General features: G+C 37.3%; 1 protein-coding gene across 4 annotated transcripts in view; it reads left to right on the top strand.

The window, feature by feature from the left end:
• The window catches only part of LOC122550719 (radixin), an 82,006-nt gene that overhangs the window by 33,399 nt on the left and 23,552 nt on the right, over positions 1 to 25,055 (top strand). For 3 of the 4 annotated variants that reach the window (XM_043691865.1, XM_043691866.1, XM_043691867.1), the window contains exons 3-11: positions 1,720 to 1,803; positions 4,042 to 4,137; positions 6,858 to 7,132; positions 8,162 to 8,245; positions 10,497 to 10,643; positions 13,766 to 13,862; positions 18,073 to 18,236; positions 20,564 to 20,694; positions 21,880 to 22,040. In XM_043691865.1, coding sequence (XP_043547800.1) covers positions 1,720 to 1,803; positions 4,042 to 4,137; positions 6,858 to 7,132; positions 8,162 to 8,245; positions 10,497 to 10,643; positions 13,766 to 13,862; positions 18,073 to 18,236; positions 20,564 to 20,694; positions 21,880 to 22,040 — 1,239 coding nt within the window. Of the gene's footprint in view, positions 1 to 1,719; positions 1,804 to 4,041; positions 4,138 to 6,857; positions 7,133 to 8,161; positions 8,246 to 10,496; positions 10,644 to 13,765; positions 13,863 to 18,072; positions 18,237 to 20,563; positions 20,695 to 21,879; positions 22,041 to 25,055 lie in introns of those variants that run through there. The other variant, XM_043691868.1, reaches the window with a different exon arrangement.

Genomic DNA, 25,055 nt, shown 5'->3' with positions numbered 1-25,055 from the left:
CCCTCTCCTCCCTCTCCTCCCTCTCCTCCCTCTCCTCCCTCTCCTCCCTCTCCTCCCTCTCCTCCCTCTCCTCCCTCTCCTCCCTCTCCCCCCCCACCCTGGAGCTGTTCAACTTAGTGTTGTAGAAGTTTGAAGGACGATAGCAGATTCATTAGCTATCTTTTGTCACCATCTCTCCCATTGCACCTGAGGTTAAGCTCATTAGCTCTGAGGGATTGTCAGCTTTTCAGTCCCGTTTTAATTTCTCTAATGTTTCACTAATTCTAACCTCTGTTCTACCACACTCTCTCCTTGAATCTCCAATTTACAACCTTTTTTTTATTTTACAGGTTATGCTATAATATGTATTTCATTTAACTTGAATTCACTAAAGTGCAAACTTCCAGAATGTGTATTAGTTATGGTTCCTGTCCCATTCGTTGAAATGGTGCTGCTATTATACCATTTTCTTAAAACTGGATTGCATGTGTTATAGTGGAACTGACTTTGTGTCCACTCAGAGCATGCAATACTTACTGCCTTTTCAGTTTCTTAATTTTTTTCTATTATTTATCCTCGACTTGCAGTAGACCCATGTTTTACCTTTGCTAATCTGTTATATAAATAGTAATGACTCACATTTTACGGTCCATTTTATTTCCTCATGTTCTTTCTATTAATTTCTTGGTGATTAAGTTCCTTTTGTTCGTTCCTTGATTTTTATAGCCATTACTAGCAATTTGCTTCATTTGCCATTATCATATACACTAACATCTTCGTCCTCCTTCCTCCCCTCTGATCTTTACAAGAGGTCTTCAGCAACAGAAATGTAAAGGGGTTAGGTAGATGAAAAGGCAGGTTTGATAAGGTGGAACCACTATTTCCAGCATCTGTTTAACAAATATCATTTTAACAGAGAAATTTGTCAGCAGGAGCTCAGTTGGACTGGAGCAAGGAATATTCCATGTACTCCACTTAAAGGCATAACTGGGGCCGATAGGAGTACCCATAATCTGCATCTTTGATTTTAAATGTTGTTTGTTGATATTAAATTGGAACTGTCACGTGGGTGTTCTTGCTACCCAATCCAGGACAAGATCCCTGTTTTGTTCAATGAGCATGCATGCTTGGATGAATTATAAAATGTATGCTGTCCTTGGTTGGCTGTTTTCAGACTCCCATCACAATCCACCACTAATAATAATCCACGTCAGTAATTACAATATTTTAAGTTTGGAAGGAGCATGATGATTCTCATGTGGTACACTTGGACTTGCTATTGATTAGCAAAATTCAAACATGTTGAACTAATAGACTTATTGTCTAAATGTGTGGGAGGAAGGCTGTGCAACTGACTTTGCAGGAATATCAAAATAGACTAATTGCATTAACATCTAAAGATGAATTTGTTACAAGAAAGTGTGCAAGCTTGTTTTCCTTTTCCAAAACTAACCTATAATTGGCATGTCATGTGCTACTAATTTTCATGGATGAATATAATCCCTTGATGCCTGAGTTAGATTTTAAAAATATTTTCTCCTAGGAGTCTAGTAATGATTATAGCACCTGAAAGGAGTTGCTTAGAAATGGCTGTTTCTGGTTTCTCAAAATGGGAGAAAGTTAAAATGCTGATGACTTCAGAATTTGTTTGTATTTGCTTAAGCTACTATATCAATTTTTGCAATTTTATTGTCTGTAGACAAATTGGATTAATGGGTTTAATTTTCTGCCTGTTGACAGATCAATGTACGTGTCACTACCATGGATGCAGAGCTTGAGTTTGCCATTCAACCAAGTACAACTGGCAAGCAACTCTTTGATCAGGTAAGATCAGTGTTTTTTGCTGCTTTGGTTTATTTTGAATTAACAATTAAATTTTGCTGCATGGCTGAAATTTCAAATTAATCTTTTTAGTGGAGTCCTTTTAGAATTTGTAAATCTTATCAATTCTTAAAGCAACAGCTGATCATAATTTTATAACAAGATCCTGAAAATGGTCACCTCTGAAGCTGAGTGAGGAGGTAGAAGGCAGGGTTTGGGAAAAGGTGTTTTGAGTAGAGCCCTGTCATCTGAAGACTCTCATGAACAGTAAGTGTGCAGTAAGGTGTGATACACCAGGGAGCAGAAGTCATCAGCTTTCACACAAAGCAAAGGATGTGTAAGATGCAAGACTGATCTGCAAATAGGGGCAAGGATGTTGAATTCATTATGTGGCAGGGCAGCAAAGACTGGGGTGATGAGAAAACTAGATTTTTGATAAGGTTAGACTAGTTTTAGCTAAGGGAAAAGATTGGAGCTCAAGAGATTGTTGAAGTGAAAGATGGAGAGTTTGGATGCAGTTAAGGCATTTAAGAAAAGACCAGTGGTGTTGGCAGTTGAAGAAATTTTGGATGTGGAACAGTAGAATTGAGTTGCAGCAAAAGTGGAGTTTTGGAAGCCTGCATGTGGCAAAGTTCTGGATCAGTGGTGCTGGAAGAGCACAGCAATTCAGGCAGCATCCGACGAGCAGCAAAATCGACGTTTCGGGCAAAAGCCCTTCTTCAGGAATAAAGCACATTGCTGAGGAACAGTATGCAAAGGAGAGAGCCAAGGATAGAAATTTTTAATGTTCACAGAAATTGATTAGGACATCTATCTCTAATATAGATAGGGCATAGGAACCTTGGTAAATGTCACCAAATGGAAAAGATCAGGAGAGAAGAGAAGGTAAAGTAAGATTGAAGAACCAAAGCTGGCACAATCTCAAAACTGAGTGTCAACTCCATTTCCCTCACTTTGTACACAAAAGCACATAAAATACAGCGGTCGTTCTATTATAAAGCAGTAGGTCCTTTCTCGTGCAATCTGCTGTAAGAAAATTGTGCAATAACGTCACTGTTTTAAATGATGGAATCATGTTATAACCAAAACCATGCTTTTAAAAGTTCACACTTTAGAAACCGTGTCCTCAATTCATCAATCATGTTACAATCATGAAATGCATTATAGCAGAATGACCTGTGTAGATAACTAGCCTCTGCAAATGGGGAAATAAATCTCAGCAATTAATACTGAAACAAAACTAGCTTAGTAATATTCTTAAGGAAATGTGGTCTCTTGACCTGGTTGCCTTGTGTTGTCCACTGTTAGTGTGATTTGACTTTTAATTGTCCTCTGTGACGTAAGTTCATAACATCTATTACCAAGAAGGTCAAGGCTGCAGTTAGATGGGATGGCTGCCACTAAGTTCTGCTCCAGATCCTACACCAATCCTGACTTTGAACCATATTGTCACTTCTTCACTGTCATTGGCTCAATATATTGGGACTCCCTTTTCTAAATGGCCCTATAGGTTTCCCTATATCCTGAGGACTGCAACTGTTCAAAAAGACTGCTAACACCACCTTCTCCAGATCTAATGCAGATGGGGAAAAATGCTGGCTTAGACATTGACAGCCATGCCTGCATTCCAGGAATGAGTTTTTTAAAAAAAAAAAATTTAATATGCCAGTCAGTTCATAAATGTGCTCATTTGCAACTTTTTTAGCTGCTTCATATGTCGTGCTATCTTTTCTTTGAAACTCATTCAATTGTAGTTGGTTTGCAAGAGATGTCAAAGCCAATCACAAAATATTTTACATAAAAGAACCACCATGATGAAGAGAAATGTGGCTCCTTTAGGGGCAGATGGATGTACTTAATTTTGGTGCTTTGGGGTCAGCAAAGAACTGGTGACTAGATAAATTAAACTTTTTCACTTGGTCACCTAGCTAAGTATACTGAGGGAGGTAAGTAAATGGAATTGAGGAATCATTCATCCAGTTTTATGGTGAAATTCGCTTTTGGATTTGTGTGGCATATTCCACTTGCTACGCTACCTCCACCATCTGTTTAAAATTTTACTTTCTATGCTTTAGTGCTTTTGTCATTGTTTTTATTGATAATGTTATTTTTGTATTGGGCTAAAAGAGCTTTTAGTTACCACTGTCTAAATATTCTGCTGTTTGAAGCCATAATGCAAATTCTTAAATTACTAAAACTTTAAAAATTTGGAAGGATACTACTAGATATTTCTGTTTTCAGGTTGTAAAAACTGTTGGTCTCCGAGAAGTGTGGTTCTTTGGCCTGCAGTATATAGACAGTAAAGGATATACCACGTGGCTGAAGCTAAACAAAAAGGTATTTTTATTCCTCATTTTAATCAGCTCAAATCGTTAAAACTACCTTTTTTAATTGTAAGGCAGAGAGCACATTTGGATTTTGTCATTTTTAGAGATTTAAAATTAGTATATTTTAATAAAAGATCAGTGTTCCTACATAACTTGCAACTTCTAGAGGGGGGGGAAAGAATCTTGAAAGACTAAATTTATCCAGAGGGCCTAAATTTGAATTCTGAGCTTTTAACTAAAGATAAAACTGCATGAGATGAATGTGCAACTTTAAGTACATTCTTGTGCTGACAGTAGTAGTAGTAGTAGTATTGTATAGCAGATGAACAGACCTGTTTCCAGGAAAGTGAAATACACAGTTAATCCACTTGAATATTAGCATTTCTGACTTTTTTTTTTTCTCCTTGTTTGTACTCTTATCAGCAGTAGTTGTGCACAATGATCTATTAAAAATAAGTAAAGGCCCTATAGTCCTTCCTGGGTCATCGGGCTGCTCTCCTGAGAGACCAGCTATATGATTTAACTTCAGGGTCACTACGTATCAAGTGGCTGATATTGACACTTTCGTGGTTATAGGATGCAAGATATACGCGATAGGATTAGTATAAACAACTACTCTAAATTAGAGCACAATCTGTTTTTCTTGCATTTGGAGTTCGGGGTGGGAGAGCAGGTGAAGAGATTAGAAAATGTCTTCAAGTGAAACTGAACATTAAAATATCTTCTGTGGGATTGAATTGTTTATTATCAGCATCTGTACTTGCAACCCAGATATAGCATTGTCTAATAATGTTTTCTTTACTCCTAAATTTTTCTTTTTGTATTCTCTTCCTATGCCAGTCATATCATTGCGTGTCCCATATGAACTATCCTGTGGTAACGTGCCAAATTGAGCCAATTGTGCTGCAATTCCCTCCCTATGAGCTAGATTGATTCTGTCCAAATTAGTTTCTCACCAGAACATATAAAGCCAGCAAACCAATTTTCCAGTGTGTAACCTTAGGTTGAATTTGAAGCCAAGTAACATATGGGAAAAATTTAGTACTGAATCTATTATTATTACAAACACCTTTTTAATAACATGCAATTCAGTTTCAATTAGATGTCTTTTTCTTATTAATTTGATACATTGTGTAAATGTAGTTCTAGGCAGGATTCTGTTCTGAGCACGGCCATATGTTAGATTACTTCTGGAACTGGAGAAAATGTAAGATTTGGGTTACCTTGTTGCCCAGATCTGTCGCTTGCATGTGTTTTAATATTTGCTCCATATTGAGTAATGGCTTATGATTTGTCTATTCCAGTATCAGGCAAGCTCTTACTTTTTTTTTAAAGTAAGCCCATTAGGAATTAATCGGACCTCCAATGAAAAGTGAGCTCCTATCATTGTATTTGTTTTCTCCCTAATTTGTTTCAGAACTGCTTGGATGATCTGCCATGCTAACTCCTCCACTTCACCATATTACAAACAATCTGAAAGCCAGAAAAAATGTTCTCTCTCCCAGATGATTTACACACTAGGACTCAATATATTTTGCCATTTTAATGTTGCTATTTTTTTCTCTACTTTTTTACACTTCTGACTGTATTGAAGAATATTAATATTGCAATCAGTGTTTATATACTGGGCTGAATCTTCCTCTTTATTTCTCATTGTAGACATGTAGCATGGAGTATTGCTGGACATGGAACTTGAAGAATTAATTGAAATAAATATCCAACATTGATTTCTCTAACTGAAATGTTCCATAAAACCCTATCAGACAAGATCACCCTCTAGAGTACTGTATATACTCGGGTAAAGGTCGACCTGACTATATTGCATTATAAATCTCTTTAAAAAGGAAACTATATGTTCCCATTGACTCATTTAAATGAATTCCCCTTCCTTTTTTTCCTTTTCCTTTTTTTTTCTTTTCCTTTTTTTTTTCCTTTTTTTCTCTCCTTCCTTTTCCCCCCACATCGCTCTTTGTTTACTGTTACATCTCCATGCATTCATAACTCTACTTAGCCCACTTGGTTTACTACACCATGTTTTGATTCACTCATTCAGACCGGTACTAAGTCGATCAGTACTTATCACACTTTGTTCACCAAATCCAAAAGTTAATATTGTTTATAAAAGTTAACTTTAATTGTGCCATTAATATATCTTTTTTTATTCAGATATAGCTACATATATCTTTAACAAACTTGTCAAAAAATTAATGTTGCTATGGCTCATTCCCATATGAGAATAAATGGGAGGGAAATAGAAGAATTTGGCGAGAACATTCAAGACACTTGCACATTCAGAACTTAATAAATGTTTCATTTTAGGTGTGCCATTTTACCAGGCCATGACTATGTTGAACAGTGTGATTTTGCAAGATTTTGTTGAATCTTTGACTTGTTAAATTTTTGTGCTGATATGTATAAATAAAATTTACTACCAATAATTCTTGTTTCTCTTGCTTTTACCTGGTAATGACCTTTACCATAATTCATTGTTTTTCTTCATTACCTGGGATTAGTTGAGCAGTCAAATTGACTTCTGCTAATAATATGGTATTTCGAACTGCAGCATAAAATTCAGCCCCTCAAAACTCTTACCCGTGTAATAGTCTACTCTAAGTTGAACCTTTAAAGTCTAAAAAGTTCGACTTTTATGTGAGTATATACAGTATTAATTTGCTCTGTAATGACTCAATTGAAGCAGAGAGGTGAACCTATTTTTCAACTTCATTCCAGGTTACTCAGCAGGATGTGCGAAAAGAGAGTCCACTACAATTTAAATTTAGGGCAAAGTTCTTTCCAGAAGATGTGTCTGAGGAGCTGATCCAGGAAATAACGCAACGTTTGTTCTTCTTGCAAGTGAAAGAGGGTATTCTTAATGATGAAATCTACTGTCCACCAGAAACTGCAGTCCTACTTGCTTCTTATGCTGTGCAGGCTAAATATGGCGATTTCAACAAAGAGGTTCACAAGTCGGGCTACCTAGCTAGCGATCGGCTTCTTCCCCAGCGGTAGGTGGAACAATGTTACTTTGCCTGCGTTTCACCTTGAGTTGCTGTGTTACATGCAAAATGTTTTGTAACACTTAATTATTCTCTCCAACTACGCAAGCATTTCAGTAAGTATTAATGGTTTTGGCTGAGCATGATGTCATGGGATCATTGAAGAGCAAAAATTGATGTTAGCTTGTCTACCTCTACCACCCCTGATATATTGAATGGGGGCAAAACTGGCTGTACTAAGTTTAGTAGGCTCTGCCTTTTGCTTTCTTGTTTCATTTCCCCTTGGTAACTTTCAGGTCTGCCACCAAGTCTATCTTCGAGACCTTTTTTCACATCTGGTTTGGATAGTTTCTGAAATGTTTGTTCTGTGCAATAGGTATCTTAATTTTTCAAGTATTTCTGTTATATGGGAATTGATAGTTTCTAGAGTTGTGTGTGGTGCTGGAAAAGCATAGCAGGTCAGGTAGCATCCGGGGAGCAGGAGGGTTGACGTTTCGGGCAAAAGCCCTCCATCAGGATAGTCTCTAGTGCATCTAGCTTGCTTTGTAACATCTTGATAGTCACATGATAGTGATGAGGGGTTGGTGACCAGTTATAATCCATCTTTAATTAGTGATTGATTTAAGTATATAAAGAGTAAATGATGCCAAAGTTGACTTCAGCCACTCGGAAAACCAGGCTGGGGAAATGATAGGGAGCCAGGAAATGGCAAGGGAGTTGAAAAGTACTTTAAGTTCTTCACAGAATACCCGAATAGTATTCCAAAATTACTCCTCCCTTCCCCTTCCTTTACATCTGTTTCCATTCCTGGGGATAGGTTGGCCACCAATATTCACTACAAACCCACAGGCCCCCGTGGTTACCTGGACTATATGACCTCACACCCTGTTTACTGTAAGAACTCTAAACTATTCTCCCAGTCTTTGTCTCCATTGCATCTGATTTGACAATACCACCATCCATAAGTGAGTCTATGAAATCTCCATCTTTTTCCTCAAAAAGGATTCTCAGCCTAATAATTACGTACTTTGTTTTTAGTGTCTTAGAACAACATAAGCTGACAAAAGAACAATGGGAAGATAGAATACAGACTTGGCATGAAGAACACCGAGGAATGCTGAGGTAACATTTCAAAAAACGTACACTTTTGTAGTTGTCATGAAGTGTCTGAATTAAGGTGTGTTTTGTTATGGGCTTCTCATCGGATATAGTTTTGTAATTTTTTTGGAGGGTGACAGACTAAACAATGAAAAAGCAAAAAGTGTGTTTTGTGTATTTTGTTGATGTTAACTGGAATATAGGAAATATACTTTGAAGACCTTGCATGATTTCTGATCTTTTCTTCCCCTCAAATACATACATTTGCAACCTTTGGTAATGTGACATTGATCCAAAGCACATCAATGCATACTTCAGTAACAAAAAATGAATCTTCATTGAAGGTGAATAAAATGCATCTACATGTGCACATTGGAGAGACACCAGCTTGATGTAAATGCATAATGGTTGCAAGAGGCAGTGATAGTTTAGGAGTCGGCTGTTGTCCTTATGCAATTAGACTAGTCAGGAATTAAATGGACACTTGATTAGTTTCATGTGTTGCTTAACACTGGCATATTTCAATAGATGTAAATTTGAACAAGATGGTACTGGAATTCAAATAATGACCAAATAATAACTACACTTTAATAACTACACATTGGAAGTGCATGGATTTTTAAATTCATTTTGTGGAATCTTGTCATCTTTGGCTGGCCAGCATTTATTGCCTGTCCCTAGTTGCCCTTGAAGGTGGTGGCCCCCTTCTAGACCAGCTGTAGTCCATGTGCTGTAGGTTGACCAACAATACTGATGGGGAGGGAATTCCATAAGTTTGACTGACAAGAGAGAGTTTTGAGGCAAAACCAAAGCATATTCTCTTGAATGGGGTGGAGGGAGAATGCAAAAAAGCAAATGGGTCAATTTGAGTATTTTGGAATGTGTTGTCAGTTATTGATAGTATCTCATCCTAAATAACTAATGAAAGAAGAGGAAAATTGGAAGATGTACTGCTGACTTTTAGCAAGCTTGGATGATTGAACTTTTTTGTTTTCACTTAACAGCATTTTTAAAAAAAAATACTTTTAAAATCACCAGCTTCATTAGATTTAAAAAAGATACCAAACTGTACTTAATAGGATTTTTGTATTTCCAGTTTAAAAGGGCTAAATGTGGGATGTCTTCATTTCCAGAATGATTGTCCCACTTAATGGTTTAAAATAATTGTAAAACAACTAAATACTGTACTCTTTGTGACATTGCCAAAAGTTGACCATTTGCAATGATCTTTTATTTATTGCTGCCATAACTATCTGATGCTAAATAGTAATCTTCAGTTTGTATACTATTCTGAGCATTTAACTTTACAGTACTTGGTTGTTTTGTGTAAATAGGACAATGGCATAGGCCAAGTTAATGTTTTCTGCAAGATTTGATATGTATTGTAAAACAGTTTGACTTTCCAGGCTACAAAGAATGTATGGGCATGGATCTGTAGATTAATGATTTTTGATTTGGGATTGTAAATAGGATACTGTATAGCTGGGAATGTTGAGACACCCTATTTAAGGAACTTGCAATCTTAGATTGACAAGAACATTGGCAATCTTGAGTCTGGGTATTGAGACCAGAAAATGTACCCAATGAGCTTAGTAAAAAGGAACGTAAGAATTCCTTTCCTGAATGCCATTTCTATCCTTGGACTATCACATTCCTAAAAAAGGAAGATACTAAGACCTGACGATGGAATGTTATTTTTGATGACAACAGTGGTACCATTGTAATATGCAATGTCTTTTATGTAATCTTAGCACATTAGTTGACCACAACAGAAATACGTTAATGTAGAGGAAAATATTTAATCTGAAATATTCACAGCATATACAGAATCCTCTTTGCTATGCAATATAACATTCTTCAACTAATATCATATATGGATCAATGGCTTTGGCATTTTGAAGAGCTTGCATTGGGAAATTAGTAATTTTTTTCCCTCTAAATATTTACTACATGCAGCATACCTTTCACTTAATATATCCAGCAGAAAAATAGAAAATAAAAGCAATATCAGAAATGTTGAGGTTTAAAAGCAGCTGAGGAGAGAGATCTAACTTTACAATTTGCTGACCTTGATTGCCAACTAGAATTGGTAACCGTTTCCAGCACTTTATTTTTCAGATTTCAAGCATCATGTTTTTGCTTCTGCATATATGCACCCAAATGTTGTCTTTTGTCAGTGAGGCTATAGTTCAAATTAAATTTTTGAATAATCTCCTGTTTCATTATCTTAACAACCAGAGGCACCATAGAATATTTACTTTATCTTTATTAATAGGGAAGATTCAATGATGGAATACCTGAAGATTGCTCAAGATCTTGAAATGTATGGAGTCAATTACTTTGAAATCAAGAACAAAAAGGGAACAGAGTTATGGCTGGGTGTTGACGCTCTTGGACTTAACATCTATGAACATGATGATAAGTAAGGAATCTACACTTTAAAATATATATCAATTGTATTTTGGATTTTTGTAATTTAAATCAAGCCTTTAATGTGATTCTAGAAAGTTTATTGCAATGTTTAGTGATAGGTTGCTATTTTATAAAACTGAGCTAGCACAGATTAGTCAAAACCTTTATAACCGTGGAAGTTTCAGATCTGGTTCTTCTGTTGTAGTGTAATAGAAGATGCAGATTTGCAAAGAAGATATTAAGCAGTGATTTAAGAGGATCTGCTGTGTTTCTACTGTTTCTTACCTGGTGATCTTCCAGGCTTTGGTTATTTTTCCAAATGCACCTGAAAGATCAGCAAATAGCTGTTTTCTTCCTCAGATGCTGCCTGACTACCTGAGTATTTTCCTATTCTTTTCAAATTTACAGCATTTTTGCTTTTCAACTGCCATCATCAATCACCTTCCAATTTTTACTCTTCAATTGCCTTTCTTTCCTCATCCTTGACCTTCCTGCAGCACTAGCCTGATAACCCCTCCTATGGTTCAGTATCCAAAATTATCTTTGTTCTACAAATTGGAGTTAGATCACCTTCAGTACTGACATTTTCTGGCCTTTAGCTGTTATCACTGTACTTCTCCAAGCATCTGCCTTTAATCCCAAACTTGCCTACATCTACATGCTTCTCCTGGGCAGTAACAACTTAGCACAAAACCAACTTTCACATGTACTCTGACTTTACAAATTAATTTTACAACCACCTTGAGCAACTAGGGTTGGGCAATAAATGCTGGTCTAGATGACCAAGCCCGTATCCTAAAAAAGCTTTTTTTAAATTCGATTAATTTCTGAGGCTGACTTGAAGTTTTCTTGACAAGCAAAGCTTTTCCTCTTGTACCCTGCTAGAAACTGATATCTACCCTTTTTTCTCCCCCCTCATTGTAAACTACTTCTATCTACCTGTATATATTGGTTCATTTGCTGATACTTTCAGAGTTGGCCTCTGGTAAACTCTGCAGCCCCTGATTTTTAGGCTATGTTGGCTCTGGCTCGCGCACATACACTATATGTATATTTTCAAAAATAAAAAACTTGCATCTAGGTCTTTTTGTAACTTCACTCTATCTATTAACTCTTCCTTTGCCCTTGCCCACCTGAAGCTTGCATTCATCTGACTCTGACCTCCTGTGCATCTCTTCTTTCAATTCCCTTTTTGGATGCTGTATCTTTAGCTACTTTGTTGTCTTGCAGCTAGCCAATTTCGGATCCAAACCATTTAAGAGACAGAGGGTGGTGGCTGATGTGAAATGTTCATCCTGGAGTTCATTACTAGTGGGTACTTCAAGGATCTATTTTGGGGCCACTGCTGTTTATCATTTTCATAAATGACCGGGATGAAGGTGTTTTTAAAAAAAAAAGTTAGTAAATTTGGAGATGACACTAAGGTCGGTGGAGTGTGGACAGTCCGAAAAGATGATGTAGGTTACAAGGATATAAGCTGCAAAGCTAGGTTTACCGGTGGCAAATGGAGTTTAATGCGGAAGTGTGAGGTGATTCACTTTGGAAGGAGTAAAAGGAATGCAGAGTACTGGGCTAATGGTAAGATTTTTGGTAGTGTGGATGAGCAGTGTGTCCATGTGCATACATCCCTGAAAGTTGTCACCCAGATTGGTAGGGTTGTTAAGAAAGCATATGGTATGTTAGCTTTTATTGGTAGAGGGATTGAGTTTCTAAGCCATGAGCTAATGTTGCAGCTGTACACAACTCCTGGTGCGGCCACACTTAGAGTATCGTGTACAGTTCTGGTTGCCATGTTATAGGAAGGATGTGGAAGCATTAGAAAGTGTGCAGAGATGATTTACCAGGTTGTCTGGTATGGAAGGAAGGCCTTTTGAGGAAAGGCTGAGGGACTTAAGGGTGTTTTCGTTAGAAGTTTGAGAGGCGACTTAATAGAGGAATACAAGATTGGGGATTAGGTAGGGTGTACAGTGAAAGCCTTTCACCTCTGGTGATGGCTAGCATGAGGGAACATCGCTTTAAATTGAGGAGTGATAGATATAGGACAGATGTCCGAGGTAGTTTAGTAAGGATGTGGAATGCCCTGCCTGCAACGGTAGTGGACTTGCCAACATTAAGGGCCTTCAAATGGTCATTGGATAAACAGATGGATAGTAATGGAATAGTGTAGGTTAGATTGACTTTAGATTGGTTTCACAGCGCAACACTAAGGGCTGAAGGGCTATACTGTGCTATTATGTTCTATGTAGTTATTTGAAATTGTCCTACTAAATGCATCTAGCTGAGGTATTTATACTCCGATTTAAATTTTCTGGATACGTTTTTAGCTTAACATCTCCATCCTGTTTTTTGAAGTGCTCTGGATGCCAAAATGTACCATAAGTGCAGATGGTTCACAGGCTGTCAAACTATCTTAACTAATGTTAACAGGAAGGGGAAATCTGAAATGTTCTATTTGTTTTCTACTTTTTTAAACCCTTTTTGCCATCACTCTTTCTTTTGAATTTGGGTCAAATTTAGGTACAACTATAATTTCTCCTATTTCCTGCTCAAACTTAATCATTTGGGAAGATGTATTTATTGCGTCACTGACTTGCATGTAAAGCAGTTTATGGTGCAAGGTAATAGTGTACTGTAACTAGACATGCCACGTGATGTCCTGCACCAGAGAATTGAGCCCTTATCAGTTGGGTATATTCCCACTAGAGCTCCTAATAACATGGAGACCTTGAATTAGTCAAGAGTGCAGAATTCTTTGGTTCAGCTTCAGTTTTCAGATGAGGAATTATGTTTTGTTATGGAACCCAAAACTAGTTGTAACAAGGTAATAAAAATGCTATTGATCTTAAGTGCAGCAAGGGCAAATGAAACATTAGTCTGCACAATAACTGCAGCAGTTTGTCTGGACAGCCTAAAGGAGAAAATTTGGGGAAATGATGTTTACTGAAGGTTTCTACTGCTCTAAGATTTGTACTCAAAATTTGAATTTGAAAAGAATAAAGGATCCATTTATTAAAGGAATTATGCTCATGTTACTATCAGTTATTTCTTTCAAGTACACCAAAAGCAAAGTCTTTGTTTTCATTGGTAGAGTAAATTTAACATCCACTTATGCAGTTTTTAATTGCTCAACAGATTGACACCAAAAATTGGGTTCCCTTGGAGTGAAATAAGAAACATCTCTTTTAATGACAAAAAGTTTGTCATTAAACCAATTGATAAGAAAGCTCCAGTAAGTACTTATTTCTTTAACATTTTAATTTTTCTGCCTGAACTAAAATTTAAGTAGTTGAAAATATTATTTTTGTGTTTAAAATTCCATTGTCATTTAATTATTTAAAGTATGTTCTTCAATGTTGAATAGCAATGCTACTACCTCCTAAAAGGCTCCATTTTGTGGAAAAAACATTTCTCACCTTTGGTATAAGACATGCTTTATATCTTTTGGATCTTGCTTTTTCTCAATTCTATTATTGGATACTTGAACATACCTAACCCCATTCTACTGGCATTTAAAATAACTTAAACTCAGCCCATCTGTATCTTATGGTAAAGAGTGAATACTTTACTTTTAAATTGGCTTGAAAAAGGATAATGGTAAAGAAAAGGTAATATCTATTGCATCTCTAACCTTCCAATTCTGAAAGGTTCATCAACATTGTAGAGATTCTATGTGAAAACCGGCTCTTCGGCCCAACAAGTCCACATTGACCTTCCAAAGAGCAACCAAATCCCCAAACCTGCTACTCTACATTTACCCCTGACTAATTCACCTAACCTACACATCCCTGATCACTATGGGCAATTTAGCATGGCCAAATCACCTAACCTGCACATCTTTGAACTGTGGGAGGAAACCCGTGCAGGTGCCCAAGGTTGGAATTGAACCTGGGTCTCTGGCACTGAGGCAACAGTGCTAATCACTGAGCCACCGTGCTATCCCTAACCTAAATGTTTCACTCTGCAGAGTCTGATCTTGTGTACATTCTCACTGTAGAGTAATGGATTAATAATTATGATGACTATATCATGTGACAGTGAAATTAGAAGTAATGTCCAAGAGTCTGAGATGGAATAGTCTATACAATGGAGAGGTGTACTTGGGTGGAATGTAGAATGACAGACAGCATAAATAAATGGCTAGGATCAAAGGTCAGTCTAAAGATGCAAGAATATATTTGACTGGAGAAATTTCTTCAGTGTGGTGAGCCTGTGGAATTCACTATTTCAGAAAGCAGTTGAAGCCAAAACTTTATATAATATCAAGAAGTTGTATGCAACATTTGGGGATGAAAAGATATGGTGGGGGAAGATTGAGAACAGGCTGCTGAATTAGATAATCAGCTATGGTTGTCATGGATAGTGTACAGGTTAGAAGGGATGAATTCCTTTACATGTATTTTTCTAAAGGTTTTTCAAGAAATGCACCAAAATTTGACTTAAGTCACTTGGGCAGAAATAAACTTTCCCAATTTAGAACAAGTCTCCGTACGCAAAGAGCAATACAGCATTCAAAGTGGAGTCCAATCACAAACTACATCCTAAAGTCTCTTTTTTTTTATTTCTATTTTCAAATATCTACAGTATTTTACTTTTTGTGGTGTGAATTTGTCCCTTGCAGGGATGCTCATCTTGAAGTTGTGCATTTTCCTTTTAGTCTTGACTTATAAGCCTAAATCTTTTGTTAATTTTCTAGGAGCATGTGTTCAAACCCTGTGCCGTGGCAGTATGAATTCAGTTTAAAAATTACAGTCAACCACATTACTGAGAGCCATTTAATCGGGGAAGTGCAATAAATGCAGTCCTAGCTACATCCCATGAACTAATTTAAAAGAAATTAACACCATCTGCTCAAACCAATTAAGTCAATTATCTTAACAACTAGAATAATGTAATTGAAGTTTTTATCATGTGTACATATGACTAATATGTTTATGAACACCATTTGGATGTTTTACAGAAGAAAAACTAATTTGGAAAATTTTATGAAATGTAGGCATCACTATCCAGGTAATCATTGGTGCTGATTCAGTAATAGCAAAGGAATTGAGTCCCAAGTCAGAATGGTGTGTGGTTTTGAGGGGAATGTGTGCGGTCAGTGTTGTTTGCCTATATAGTCTGTCCTTGTCCTTTCTTTTTAAGGTGGTTAAAGTTGCGTTAGAAGGCACATCTAATTTTGAGTGGCAGCCACTGAATCTGCGTATAACTTCTGAATTGTACGTTTGGATGTGCAGTTTGCAAGAAATGTATCTTGTGAAGAGCAACTTTCTTTGAAAGTTTTTAAGATGTAGTTACTGTAAATCATAATTTGGCTAACTTTTTTTAGTTTTACTTCATGGAAAGCACTTGAACTCATTGGGTGAATAGGACCTGGTGCATATGAAAGCTGTCACTTTTGAAGGCTAAGCTTCAATATTCTGTTTAACTTGCCTGTTTTTCACTAATCCTATTCTAATCCATATTATTTGTCTTACAGCACTGAAATTGTCTTTGCAAAGTTTAAATAATTCATCTTAATTACAATATCACTATCTTGTTCTTGAAGTCATACCTGCGATGTTTGAACTCAAAAGTTGATCATACATTTCTACACCAATGATTTTCCCCATCTACTTGTTCTCCATGGGGCATGTCTCCATGGAGAACAAGTGCATCTCCAGCAATTATTTTCCTTCCAACTATCATGTCTGAACTAAGCATCTAGCTTTCATTGCTTGTATTGATCTACTTGTTTTCTTCAAAAATAGCATCGGTGTACACAACGCCCAATTTCATCTGTCCACTGCAGTAACATCTTGTTGCTATGACTGCAGCTTATGCACAAGCAGCAATAGAAAATAATTTAGGTTATCAAAAATTAAAATTAAAAACCCTACAGATTAGACAACATCTAATGGGGTGTGAAACCAGTTTAATATTGCAGGTCAAAGATCTGCTTTTGTTATCACAGATTGCAAGCAGGAAGAGTTAGTGTGGTGCTGGAAAAGCAGAGGAGTCTATAAGCCCTTCATCAGGAGTGTGATCCAGATGCTGCACTACCTGTTTTTCCAGCGCCACACTTTGACTCTGATCTCCAGCATCTGCAATGCTCGTTTTCTCTCAGTCCCTATAAGCAGGTAGAGGCAGTTAAGAGTGGTTTGCTGTGGTCAGAGGAAAGGGCAAAAGCAGAGCTCAGTAATTTAGTTGTAAGGCACGGATACACAATGTTCAGTCCAACCAGTCTATGCTGACCATAATTCCAATCTAAACTAGTCCCACCTGTCTGCACTTATCTCACATCCCTTCAAACATTTCATATTCCTTACTTATCTAACTGTCTTAAATATTGTAACTAGAATCATAAAATCCTTAGTGTGGAAACAGGCCATTCAGCCCATTGAATTCATACTGATCCTCTGAAGAGTATCTTGCCCTGATTCAACAGCCCCTACCCTATCCCTATAACCCTGCATTTCCCATGACCAGTCCACCTAGTCTGCACATCTTTTGGACTGAGAGGAAACCAGAGCACCTGGAGAAAATCACCCAGATTTGGGGAGAACATGCAAACTCAACACAGATGGTTGCTGGAGGCTGGGATCAAACTTGGGTCACTGGCACTTTGAGGCAGCAGTGCTAAGTACTGAGCCACTGTGCTGCACCACAAGGAGCTGTACCCACATGCACACTTTAAAAGTTCATTCCATACGTAAACCACATTGTTTTTAAAAAAAAAAAAAGCCCTGTGACTTTTTTCCAAATCTTTCTCCTTTTTTTTTCCTTTAACAATATCCTGCCAGACTTAATCTCCCACCCTAGGGAAAAGACACCTGCCATTCATCTTATCTATACCGCTCATGGTTTTATAAACCTCTAAGATCACCCCCTCAAACCCCTGTGCTTGAGTTGGGAGAGGGGTGGGGAACGGATGGTTCGGCGTATTCGTTTAACTCAAACCCTCTAGTCCTTCAACAACCTTCAAATCTTTTGAGTCCTTTCCAGTTTAATAGCCTTTCAAGAACAGTTTGGAGAGATTAAATGATGAATGGATGATATGGCAAAGGTGAAGAAGATAGTACTGAGTCAAATAAATTGGATATAGAAGCACTAAATTGTGTCAGCATAATTGAAGCAGCTGCTGTCGGTGCAGAATTAGGACATTGGTTAAGTTTGTTCAGCACTGGTGTAGAATGTGATAGGGTAACTAATTTAAAAGTTGAATCTCTTTCTTGGGCAGTGTATTCATTTGTCATCCTCCTGCCCTTTACCCTGCTCTGCATCATTTATTTACAATATTCCATTGCACACTTTTATAGTATTTAAGATTTGCAATTTAGCTACTTTCCCAACTCAAATCATTTTCCAGAAGTTTGTAGGAGTGGAGCTGATGGCACATGTAGCAATTATTGACTGTACTCACCTGAATATTGACTCATTCTAATTCTTGTCTTGGTTTAATGCAGGATTTTGTATTTTATGCTCCCCGGCTGCGAATTAATAAACGAATTTTAGCACTTTGTATGGGAAATCATGAACTCTATATGCGAAGGAGAAAACCTGACACTATTGAAGTACAGCAAATGAAGGCACAAGCCAGAGAGGAAAAACATCAGAAACAATTAGAAAGGTAAATGAAAGCTGGTTCCATTGACTTCTGCTCTTAAGTGTATGGATCTGCTATATCTCTCGGCATTGATATGGGCCATGATACTTCTCTAGCGTTGCTTGCCTCTAATTTCCTCTCTTTGATTAGCATTAGCAATCTTTGCATGAATTATAAATGATTTGGCTTCTAACAGCCAGCAATAAAAATTTTGGAGAGCTGAGGTTTGGGGGAAGAAGTTGTTCATAACACACTTTTTTGGGTAAAAGTTTCTGTACATGACCAGGCAGCTATTGAGCAGGATCTGATGGAATTTTATTATTCCTTGGGGATGTGGTCATAACCCAAAAGCCTTTATTGTCCATCCCAAATTGCCCTTGAGCAAAGTGGTTTGCTCTCCCATTTCAGAGGGCCACTACCAATTGAATCTGGAGTCCCATGTTGACCAGACTAGGTAAGATTCCCTAAAGGATGTTGGAGAACTAAGTGTGTATTTGAAATGATCCATATTAACATGACTCCCATTTGAACCCACACCCACCTATCTGCTGTGATGTGATTTGAACTCTTAGCAGAGTAGCAAACAGATCCTGACTATGTGCAAAATAAAAGTCAAAGGCAGGCTCCAGAAAGCTTTTGCTGCTTTAACTTTTAAAAGTGGAGAGAGAACTTTAGAAGCTGAGTGGTCGTCTAAATTGAAATAATTGAGGCCTACAATTTATCGATGAAGATTCTCCAAATATGCTATTCAGAGATTTGAACATAATGATATGGTTTCTTTGAGCATTGCAGTGTTATTCTTTGTCAATTCTGTTTTGTATCCCATAATGAGACCTTTCTCACTTTCACTTCATCCTGTTCACCTCTGAGCTTCTCTTTTTTTTTATGATAACTCCAGTATAGTTCCTTCCAAGACACCTCATCATATCCCACCAATTAGAATATATGCCCATTATTTCTATAGTTTATCTCTTGCCACTTGAGTATTTCCTAACGACTTCAATAAATTTCTTTCCAGTTCTGTGAGCTTCAGTATTAGCTAGCCATCCTCATGGTGGACTTACAATTTAGAGAAATCTCTAGAAAAGTGTATGCAAATCCTTAGTATTCCTACCAATGCCTGATGCAGGGCTTATGCCCAAAAGATTTGATTCTCTTGCTCCTCGGGTGCTGCCTGACCTGCTGTGCTTTTCCAGCACCCCACACTCAACTTTGATCTCCAGAATCTGCAGTCCTCACTTTATTTCCTATTTTTATCTATGACATAACAATAAAAGATTTTATTTTTCAAAACCTGCTGCACCAGAGCTTGCTGTTCTTTAGGTTTAGCTGTTTGCGTGAGCAATGTGGAGTATTGCCTGGGAACATCTATCCACTTTTTTTCACAAAAACAAAATCTGGTCGGTTACAAGCCTGTTATTGCCCTTTCCATTTAATCATAACTGGGTCTTCAGTATTGCTGTCACTGCTGTTTTGGGAGCTTGTTTACCAAATCTACTTAAATAAGTCACTGCATTGCAGTTCAAAGTTAAAAATTGATGGCTTGCCGATTTGAGTTTAGTAATATGCTATAGGCAAAATATTCTTTTTCTGCCAGATGTTATTGAATGTCTGGCTATAATAATATTGAAATATTTTCAGTGAATAAGCAGCATTTTCTCTCTTAGTACTGTTCAGATGTAACCTCCAAGATACTTGGATTCCAGTAGATTATTTAGTTCTAATGAAGGCTACATATCTGAAATGTCAAAGACTGGAATTATCTACTGGTGCTGACAGGTGGTATTAACTGTTTTTGCCACTTGCAATTTTTTTTTGTTTACCTGAATATTTTGTCCACTCTTAACCAGTCTAACAGGTCTTTGAAATAACAAATATTTATAGGTCCTCAATTTATGAATGTCTAATTTATGAATCAGATCCATATTAATATCAAAGATCTGACATGTGAATGTTTAGTATAGTTACGGCTGTTTTGTGCTGTATTGTGTTCCAACTGGTGTATAAATCGACTGACAAATGTACTCTGGAACGGAGCCTTTTCATAACCTGGGGGCTGTCTGTAATTTGTGTAAATGTTCTGCTTTTACTGAAGTAATATTTTCATATTTTTTTTTCTTTGAGGTTTCTAACCATATTTTGGTTAAGACTTTTACAAACTACTTTAATGGTTCAGCTCAGCATTAAGATCCGTCCTCTTTTCCAAGCACTTTCTCCAGTGTAAGAACATTTTTGCTTTGACTTAAATTGGACTGCCGGGATTGTTTGTCCTGAATTGACCCAGGACATTTGATCTAGCACTTTGACCACTTCACACAGGATCTGCAAGTTCATGTGTTTTGTTTTTCAAGGGCACAGCTTGAAAATGAAAAGAAGAAGCGAGAAATGGCAGAAAAGGAGAAAGAGAGGATAGAACAAGAGAAGGAGGAGCTAATGCAAAGACTTAGACAAATTGAAGAACAAACTGCAAAGGCTCAGAAAGGTAATGGTTTGACTCCTATCACTTGTGCAGTATGGTGATAGTGTGCAGTCTAATTAATTTTAGTTCATCTATTTCACAAATATTGGGTTTATATTCAAGACTTTGAAAGTGATATCAATTTACATAGTTTATGCCATATTAAGTAGAGCTAGAAGTTAGTGCACATCTTGCATGTTGTATTTATAATTTTAAAGATTGCAGTCATTGCTGTTTTTAATCCCTGCTTTACATCAATGCCATTCTGATTTCAGCTCTTATTAGTTCTGTTTAGCATTCATTCTTTTCCATCAAAATTGGGGAGGATTTAAAAAACCTAATTCAAGCCTTGTAGATTTAGCAAGCTAGGATTCTGCCTCTAGCATATCCATCCCTTTGAAAAGCTTGAGCAAAATAATTGCCACAAATTAAATCCATTTAAGCTTGTAAGGAGAGTCAGGTGCATAAAAACCAATCCTTTACTCTGACTTTCTAGAGTAATATGCATGTGGTCAGTTCCTTCAACACATAGTATTTGAAGAACACATAACATACTCATCCAGCCAAATACACCATTCCTGAATAAATACTAAAGAGACTATGGTACTGTACTTGCCATACGTTTTGGAGATGGATTTTCACGACTGAAAATTCACTTGTGGATGCAGTGTCCTGTTGGATTTATTTTGATCAACTTTGGAATGCAGTTTCTTTTTGAAGAAGGAAGCCAGTGGTGCAGATTTACAATCTGATGACAGCAATATGTGAAACTCATGTATACATTGAATTGACTGGTGTTGGTACATAGAAGCATATTTTGCATTTCATATGACAAGATTCCTCAAATAACTCTGCCAGTTATCTAGTTGTGTTAATGATTACTGTTGTAAATATTTTTGTTCCTGTCGTTGAATTATTTGACTCCATGTCTATGCACTTTCTGGGCAAGATAATTGCGAGAACTGGTGTTTGACAAAACACTTCAATTATATGTTGAAGTGATTGATTTTCTGTCATGTGTATTGTGGTCATGCTTTGCATCAAAGTTAGCAACCAGTGAGCTGGTATAATTGTTATCTATGCAATTTGCATAACTTTTTTTTAAATCTAAAATTGTTGAACCATTAGCTTTTATGCACAAGTTTATAGCCATTTGATCGCTTCTAATTTCAAATAGAGCTATTATTTAAAAAACATCTTTTTTAACAGAGTTAGAAGATCAAACCCGTAGAGCTTTAGAACTTGAGCAGGAAAGGAGAAGAGCTAAAGAAGATGCGGAGAGATTAGAAAAAGAGCGTCGCAATGCAGAAGAGGCGAAAGCTGCCTTGGCCCGACAAGCTGAAGATCAGATGAAGAATCAGGAGCATCTGGTAGGAACTTTGTCTTTTGTTACTTCTAAACCAATCAAGTGGAAAGTTGCTTAAGAATTTGTCAGCAACTTCTGATGGCTGTACTGATTCTGAAATTCAGGCATCTCTATACAGAAAGGTGAAGATTAATTGTAAAATCCATACTCTGACAAGACTTTCTAACTGCTTTTTAAGCTTCCCTAAGTGTTATTGGGACAGGAGTATATTCTATAAACATCTTCTAAAATTTGTGATTGAGGATATATTGTGATACAGTCCTCCCCTTTGCTCCTGTTCTGCCCCCACCCTCTGGAATGTAATACTCATAACTAATCTTTTGGATTTCATGCATTTGAACATTTCAAAAACAAAGTAGATAACAAACTAGCTTCAAGGCCTGCTGTCTCGACATGTGCATTAGCAACTTATTCTAATGAAAGTGTCTACCCCCTCCCCACACTACCACCAAAATTCTTTGTCAAAGAAACTGTCTAGTTACATTAGTGTTTTAATTCTTAAAAATTCACTGGATCCTGGAAAGGAAGTATACCCTTTCTATTCAAGAAGAGAAGGATGCCACTTTAGCTTGATGAATACCTTGGATGAGGAATTGGAAGAATGGGTTAGCAAGTTTGCCGTTGACACAGATTGGTGGAGGGCTGTTATAGGTTGTAATGGGACATTCGCAGGATGCAGTACTAGGCTGATAAGTGGTAGATAAAGTTCAACCTGGAAAAATGTGAACTGATTAATTTTGGAAGGTCAAATTTGAATGCAGGATTAAAGGCAGGATTCTTGGCAGTGTGGAGGAGCAAAGGGAACTTTGGGTCCACATCCATAATCCTTGAAAATTGCCACCCAAGTTGATAGGGTTGTTAAGGTGTATGTTGTTGGCTTTTATTAGCAAGGGGATTGAATTTAAGAGTTGAGGTTATGCTGCAGCTCTCTAAACCCTGGTTAGACCAGATTAGGAATATTGTGTTCAGTTCTGGTTGCCTCCATTATAGGAAGGATGTGGAAGCTCTAGAGGGGGGCAGAGGAGATTTACCAGGATGCTGCGTGGACTGGAGGGCATGCCTTATGAAAGGTTGAGGGAGCTAGGGCTTTTTCTCATTGGAGCAAAGGATGCGAGGTGACTTGATAGAGATGTACAAGATGATAGGCATAGTGAAGAGTCAGATTTTTTTTTTCCCCCAGGGCAGAAAAGGCTATCTCAAGCGAGCATAATTTTATGATTTAGGGGAAGGTTTAGGGGAGATGTCGGAGATAGATTCTTTACACAGGTGGATGTTTGGAATGCACTGCCAGCAGTGGTAGTAGAGTTAGATACATTAGGGACGTTTTAAGTGACTCTTGAGTAGGCACATGGATGACAGTAAAATGAAGGGTATGTAGCTTAGCTTGATTTTCAAGCAGGATAAAAGGTCAGCACAACATGGAGGGCTGAAAGAACGTACAGTTCAGGCCTATCTGTCATGAGGGAGGTGTTAGAATTGGTCATTTAAGGTGGTTATGAACTCTGTGCCATTTTTAAATAAAAAATCTGGATAACTGGAAAGATTTGAGCATGATTTTGTGAAGGAAATCTATTTAGCTAGACTCCTTTTCATTATTTGAAGGAGTAATGTGCACAGAAGATCAACAGAGCCTATAGATGTACTGGACTTAAATTTACAGAAAGCATTTGATAAGGTGCCATAACAAAAATTTTATTGTTCAAAATAGAAGAATGTCATGTAGGGGATAGCATACGAGTGAGGATAGAAGATTGGCTGGTAGAAAAGTTTCCATAAATGGGGTCTTTTCTGATTTGCAGAATGTATTAGCGGTGTCCTGCTGGGGTCTTGGCCTTTTACAAGTTAATAGTTTGTGTGAAGGCAGGCGTAGTTGAGTTTTTGATGACCTGAAAGTAAGTGTTGTGAAGAAGGCAAAATACTGGCTGAGTACAATATGGAAAATCTGAAACTTCATTTTGATCAGAAGAATTAAAAACAGAATTGCTGAAATAGAGAATGATTGTAGAATTCCCATCTGCACAGGGATTTGGGTATTCTGGTGGATGAGTTGCAGGCTGTATCTTTACAGGTATAGCATATCATGAAGGCTGCTTATCCTTGAGATAAGGATGCTATGCCTCAGTTATACAATGTATTGTTAATACAATGTGCAATTTGGAGGATTGTAAATATATTGGAGTTGGTTTAGGAGATTTGTTAAATTGATCTACAGAATAAGGTGGATTGTCTTATGAGGAATGGTTCAACAGACTGGGCTTGTTTCCAGTGGAGTCTGAGGAGTGAGGGGTTACTTGATTGATTTGAAGTGCGAGATCCTGAATGGTCTTGATAAGGTAGATGTTTCTACTTGAGTCAGTCGAGAACTAGAGCATCTGTCTAAAATGAAGAGCTAGCTTTTTAGAATGGGACTGACAAAGGTTTAGATGGAGAGGAATTTGTGTGTACAACACAATTTTCTGATTCAGTATGTGGATGTACCTACTAAAGAAGGTGCAAAACTTGACCTACTCTTGGGAAATAAGGCAGGGCAGGTGACTGAGGTGTCAGTGGGGGAGCATTTTGGGGCCAGCGACCGTAATTCTATTCATTTTAAAATAGTGATGGAAAAGGATAGACCAAATCTAAAAGTTGAAGTTCTAAATTGGAGAAAGGCCAATTTTGACGGTATTAGGCAAGAACTTTTGAAAGCTGATTTCGGAGGCAGATGTTTGCAGGTAAAGGGACGGCTGGAAAATGGAAGCCTTCAGGAATGAGATAACAAGAATCCAGAGAGTATATTCCTGTCAGGGTGAAAGGGAAGGCTGATAGGTATAGGGAGTGCTGGATGACTAAAGAAATTGAGGGTATGGTTAAGAAAAAGAAGAAGCATTTGTCAGGTATAGACAGGATAGATAGAGTGAATCCTTGGAGTATAAAGAAAGTAGGAGTATACTTAAGGGGGAAATCAGGAGGGCAAAATGGGGACATAGCTTTGGATTCTCCTTTAATTCTATTTGCCAAAGGGTTTTTACAAATATAT

This window comes from Chiloscyllium plagiosum, chromosome 6, assembly GCF_004010195.1.
Source record: "Chiloscyllium plagiosum isolate BGI_BamShark_2017 chromosome 6, ASM401019v2, whole genome shotgun sequence".
In the NCBI taxonomy this organism is placed as follows: Eukaryota; Metazoa; Chordata; class Chondrichthyes; order Orectolobiformes; family Hemiscylliidae; genus Chiloscyllium; species Chiloscyllium plagiosum.
The sequence above is the reverse complement of the archived record's forward strand: the minus strand, read 5'-3'. Positions and strand labels throughout refer to the sequence as shown.